The sequence below is a fragment of the Carlito syrichta genome, unplaced genomic scaffold (assembly GCF_000164805.1).
Source record: "Carlito syrichta isolate Samal-C Ts95f unplaced genomic scaffold, Tarsius_syrichta-2.0.1 Scaffold305636, whole genome shotgun sequence".
NCBI lineage: Eukaryota > Metazoa > Chordata > Mammalia > Primates > Tarsiidae > Carlito > Carlito syrichta.
In genome coordinates this window covers 199347-205627 of record NW_007249732.1, presented here as the reverse complement: position 1 = coordinate 205627, position 6281 = coordinate 199347, and the positions used below count along the sequence as shown (strand labels likewise).

Here is a 6281-nt window from a genome sequence, read left to right as displayed (position 1 = left end):
TCGAACCCGCGGGCTCAGGCAATCCATTCACCTCAGCCTCCCAAAGGCACGGGATTACAGACTGAGCTACCGAGCCCGGCTGCAAAACCTTTTTTTTAAAGCTGGGGTCTCACTCTGTCACCCAGCCTGGAGTACAGTGACACAATCATGGCTCACTGCAGTCTTAACTTCCTAGACTCAGGCGATCCTTCCACCTCAGCCTCCCAAACAGCCGGGACTATTTATTTTTCGTAGAGATAACGTCTGGTCTTGAACTGCCAGTCTCAAGCAATCTTCCAGCCTTGGCCTCCCAAAGTGCTAGGATTACAGGCATAAGCCACCAAGCCCAGTTCCTAAAATGGATTTTTAAAGGCAATGCCATTAGGAAGAGGTGAAACAAATTCAGTCAAAAGAGATTTAAATAACTCCTCTTATGTTTTATAGAATTTAGCAGTTAACAAAACCCTTTCACATACATCGGATTATCAGATCTTTAAAGCACTGGGAAACACTGTCCAAACTATAGAGTTTCTGAACTATTCCAGCAATTGTGAGCTTCCAGAACTCCTTGTCTTTACACCGATTTGGGGATGAGCTAAGCGCTCTTCACAAAATTGTCTTCATTTTGATGAACTCATATTGTCATTTTTCTTATTTGTCTATTCTCCTAAACAGGAGGACAGGGACGCTGTCTGATAGTGCCTTGACTACGAAAAATGCTAAATAAATCTATTAATCAAAGGGTGCTCTTCCAGAAATGTGTTTGAGTATCTGAAGTTCAGCTTAGCCTGTTCCTGCTTATAATGGTGATTGATCGCCAATATTTCATCTGTAAATCCATTGCCATTTCTCATCTCACACTCCTAGATGGGAACAAGGGTACATTCTGGAAAAGACTCAGCATTTCAGGGGACTTACCATTTATAGCTCCCTGTCGTCATACCAGGAGGCCAATCTTCTAAACTGAGTAGAAGCTCAGCTAAATGGGATTTCCTGGTTCCAGGGCTCAAGTAAAAACCAGAAGCCAAAGTGGGAAGAGATTCCTGATAGGAAACAGTTGCTGGGTCTGGATTGATTTTGAATTAGAAAAGTCATATGCTTCTAAGACAAGGAACCGCAAAACAAATCCTTTCTATCCCCATCACTGAAAGACATGCAAGTGAGCCAGAAATTCAACAGAATTCCTGGGAAGACAATTCAACAACCTTTCTCTTCTTGCATCCTTCTAGTACCCTGACCATGCAACAATAAAGCTTAAATTCTTCGAAATAATGAAAAGATTTTAGTCACTTTTAATTTGTTTTGGCTACTTAGCTAAGAAAGTAATGCATGAAGTTAAATCAAATTCATGAGTTTACCATCTAAAATGTACATAGAGTTTACAGTTTAGAAAGCAATTTGAAATATATTATCTCATTTAACTTGCTTCTTTCAACAGCCCTGTGAGAGAGATGCAATAAACATTACAGTCCTCAAATGACAAACCATGTAAAAACGTTTGTGATCTGGAAAGTACTTTACATAAATGAGCACTGCTTTACAGACAGGAAGCCAGAGGCAGCATGTGACTTGCTCAAGGTCACATAGTTAAGGGGAAAGCCAAGACTCAAACCAAGGGCTCTTGGCTTAAATGTAGTACTTCAGCCTGGTTTGTCCACACATGAGCTAATTTTGGGTAGAGAAAAGATGCTTCATAGATGCAAACTCCTAACCCATATGGTCATCTCAAAATCATGTGCCATGGGGAATTAGGCAAATTGATATAGATGGCTTAGCAAAACTTATCACTCCTGGAAAAATTTAGTATCACTATTTCTGTTTGCAATATCAAGCATCTTTTTAGAAACTCTTGAAGAGAATATTTACAAAAGGAGACATGAACAGCTACACTTTAGCCCATATTTCAGTAACAACTGATTAACACTAAAAGATAAAGGTTAGCTGCAAATATTTTCTGCTTTCTATGGACCCAGGAGTCACTCCCCAGCGGGAGGGTGCGGGGGCAGAAGACTGCCAAATGAATAGTCCAGTCTTCTTTACTCTGAGTCAGTCTCTCTTCAAACACTTGGTCTTCTATCTCATGTCGCTTATCTTCCAGAGAATACCTATCACCTGGGAAACCTTCTCTAGTTGACCTCATTTTGACTACATTTGAAATCAACACATGAATTTGAAACAAGCTGAAATGGAAGGCTTTATACTTACTGACACATTCATTCACATTAATAATCATGTTAAGTGTTTCTTGAGTACTTAACACACGATATACTAAGCTGGACACACAGGACATAACATAGCAAACCAAACTGTCCCTGCCTTCAGTCTAGTGCTGCTGTTACGTGGTCTTCAAAAGTCTTACATATGTCCTAGGCCCCCAGTTAGATTTTGCTCTCAGCCGGGCTCGGTGGCTCAGCCTGTAATCCCGCGCCTTCAGGAGGCTGAGGTGAGTGGATTGCCTGAGCCCGCGGGTTCCAGACCCGCCTGGGCAACTTGGCGAGACCTCATCTCTACAATAAATAAAAAATTAGCCGGGCGTGGCACCGCGCACCTGTAGTTCCAGCTACTTGGAAGGCTGAGGCAGTGGAAGGATCGCCGAAGCCCAGCAGGTCGAGGCTGTGGTGGGGGAGCAGCCAGTGTACTCCAGTCTGGGCAACAGAGTGAGACTCTAACTCCAAAAAAAAAAAAAAGAAAGAAAGAAAAAAGATTTTGCTCTCTGAGCAAATACTGGACACCTGCATTTTCTGAAACACTTTTATAGCACCTCCCACTAGGATCTCTACATGGCAAACTGATCACCTACAAGAGAATCCTCAACTCCATAATCTGCAGCATTTTATTCCATTCAATCCCTCTGGTATGATTTAAGATTGTGAATTGAATTATTTAAAATCCACAGGGTCTTGAGTCCAGGTTATCAAAAGATCCAATAGAATAAGCCTACAACTAAGGGGGCAAGATTCAATGCAGCTAGCTGGGGATATCTAGAAGGTGACCTGAATCCTAGCACTGACCCACCAGGAAGAGTGGAGGTGAGGAATGTCCTCATCCCACAAGGGAAAAGGATGCTTTAACTACAGAACTTACAGATACAGCCCCAAGACTGTTAAACAGAAAAGTGCAAAGGAACAAACCTATACTGCCAAAGAGCATCTGATCCTCCTGTCAAAGTCAGAATAAAATCTACAGAACCAGTATACAAATCTAGACATGGTGGGGCAATGAAAAGAGGCACAGGCGTAGAAGCAGAAGACCTGTGTTTGAGTCCAGATTCCACTGCTAGTCAGGCAAAATGGCACTGGGCAAGCCAAGTAGCCTCTCTGAGCCTCAGTTTCCCTTTCTGTAAAATAGGAAACAACCGATTTGTCTACCTCACAGAAACACTGTAAGGTTCAAATAAGATTCAGTCTATGAACCCAATCAGGAAACTGTAACGTGTGAAAATCCTGAGATCTGTGGTTATGAGGATACCCAAATTCCCAGAGGAATGTCTCACATTAACCCAGGAACCCTCACCACCTCCTCCTCCTTGCATCCCCCAACACCAGAGCTTCCATCTTCTGACATCCCTGAAATAACAGAACGGTTCATCATCTCAATCGTAAAAAGCCAAGTGCACTAATTCCCAAATTCCTAGATGAAAAGGGAAGAAGGGCAGCCGTGTAGACCATTCCAGCTCCTAACCTTGACAAGCCTCAGTTCTTCCTTTCCAAGGGTCAAACCAGACAGGCCAACAGAAAGGGGCAGGAGGTCTGAACCAGCCATAGATCCTTTGTGGCTGTCTGCCTCCTCTTCCCCACTGCCAAGTCAGTTCCCTGTCTAGGGATTGCTGAACTAATCTAAACGGGGCTCTGAGGCAATGCGGAGATTAGTGTTTGGGAGAGAGAGATTATATGCATTTTAGGCCACATTCCACAGCCAAAAGGAAATTATTATTAGCATGAATAACCAAAAGTTGACTGGACACAGAGAGAGCAACTGCTCCCTTGAAAATACTCTTCCCTGTCTCTCCAATTATATTTTTTCCAGGCCCAGTCCTTTCATTTTCTTGTTCAGTCTTCCTCCAACCATCCAACCATCCTGTTAGGATGTGTGCAGCGCCCATAAAACACACTCCCCAGATTCTCAAAGAGAGAAGGGTCAGGGAGGGGTGGGGAGGGAAGGAAAAGGCAGGCAGCTTATAAAGTTGTATCAAACCTTTGGAGGAAAGAACTGCAAGGAGACTATAGTGTTACTGGGGATAGGAGAGGTTGGACAGACTCTTGGGGGAAGGAAGGGGCATCATGTGTTCTGACTCTAGGGGCCAGTGCCTCTGCCCAGCAGCCCTACGAGCCCAAAACAACTCCTTCTGGCTCTAGGCAGAGGGAGGGCCCATTTTGCAGAGTCAAGCTTATTAAGAACAGCTTGGAAGATTAAACTTAGAGCATCAGCTGGTAGGCAGGTCTCAAACCTTTCGCTTGAGGGGAGGAAATTCTAATGTGACCCATGCATTTTGGGGCCACATCAGCCGCTGGTAAAAAATCCAGACCTGTAATGGGTACTAAGGGTGTTGTTTCTGTCCCATCATTCAGGCCAAGAACATCCTCCTCATTCTAGAAATGGGATCCACCCCATCACCAAAACCCATCATTCTATAACAACCACTCTGGTGGAGGCCCATGCCCCTGCTAGGGCCCTTCCCCCAGCAGTTCCAACACCTAAAGCCAGTTCCGGTCCACCTCTGAGGGCTCACATGATCAGGCGTGTGCCCACTCGAGGCTGGCACGGTGAATTTGAGACCCAAATTCAGCCTCTAGCTTGGCAAAATTCAAAAGCCACTGGAAGCCTGTCCCTCTATTTCCCCTCTCCTGGCTTCCTTGTTAATTGCTTATATTAAAAAGACGCTAAATCAAGAGGTATGTCTTATACATGGATACACACAGACCATGAAGACACATGCTGACAGTCCCCAGAGACCCAAAGCTCCTACCCCACCAATTCTCACAGCCCACCAGACCCTTATTTTGCAACCTTTTATCAGAATGCAACACCATCTCTCCCAGTCTTTATTAAGTGTTGAAAAACCAAATGATTAGCAAACCTACCTGTCTATACTCTGGGGTAGCCTTACACTCATGGTTTCTCGGTATCTCCACAGATCCAGATCCTGTAGCTTTGGTGTCTTGATCAGAATTGAACTGCTTGCGATTTTTAAGGAAGGTGAGAGGAGGCCCTCCCAACTTGAAGACTTGAATCCTTTTCTCCAGCTCTCAGGACCCTGGTAACTGATGCTCCATACTACTTCGACCAGTTAACATGGTCTTTCTAAGCCCCCCCTTCTCTTCCTCCCTCTTGAAAACAAAACAAAACAAACAAACAAACAAAAAACCGAAAGGAAAAGAGGAAAGACTGTGACCTTCTTAGAAACCAAAAACCCAACCACAAATCTCTTCAAGGTTAGCAGTATGGGCTAAAAAAAAAATGAATCACAGCAAGAATGTGCCTTCAAAATATCACTCTTAACTGAAAAATACACATAAAACCATCCTTTAAATCCAGTTTTCCCAGCTGTTCTTCGGTTGGCAAGAGAGACTCTAGCTCCAAAGAGGAAAAAAAAATAATTTTCTGGTCTCCAATGCTTAAAATGACAACCGCGGATATATTAGAGAGAAGAGGGGGAGGATGAATAAATCCGAAATGGCACTTGGAAAAAAATCTTGCAGATGATTTGCACAGTAAAAAAAAATAAATAAAACCATACAATAGTATGTACACAACAGCACTCCTTCCAAGTCCAGGACAACCCTGGGAACCAAAATCTATGGTTTTCCTTTTAAGAAAAAAAAGCTTTTACATTAAGGTTTTGAAATCCTTAAATGAGCCAACTGCACCAAAAGAGAGAGAGAGAAATCAAACAACACCTGAAATGCACTGCTTTTTACCTTTAAAATGGTAGCAATAACCACCACCCAGAGAGAAACCTCTGAAAACAGTGTCTCCTTTTCTTTTTCCTTTAAGCTTGCAGGTTCCTCCACCTACCCCAGCCTGGTTCTCGGACCCAAGCTACGTTCGGCCTTTTTCTGAAAGACAATTTCCTGAGTTAGTTCTGCTGTTTGGCTCCTCCGCATCCAGGCTCCGAAAATTCCTCTCGCCTCAGCCTCCATGAAACGGAGATCTCGCTGCCTCCCGTCCCCTCCTCTCTCTCTCTCTCTCTCCCGGCCGGAACGCGGCTCTCCGGTGGCTGCTCGTGTGGATTACGGCTGTGGGGCTGAGTTCGGGTGGGCTCTTCCTCCACACCGGCCTCCGGGAGGACCCGCTCGCCTAGG

The 6281-nt window shown here is 44.2% G+C and overlaps 1 protein-coding gene across 1 annotated transcript in view; it reads right to left on the bottom strand.

Annotated features, from left to right (window-relative positions):
• Positions 1-6151, bottom strand: part of LOC103264250 (rho guanine nucleotide exchange factor 11-like) — a gene marked incomplete at its 3' end in the record, with an annotated part of 105716 nt that extends 99565 nt beyond the window's left edge. The window contains exons 1-2 of the mRNA XM_021714366.1: positions 5995-6151; positions 5061-5306 (exon numbers count right to left, since the gene is read on the bottom strand). Coding sequence (XP_021570041.1) covers positions 5061-5092 — 32 coding nt within the window. The remainder of the gene's footprint in view (positions 1-5060; positions 5307-5994) is intronic.
• Positions 6152-6281: the final 130 nt, after the last annotated feature.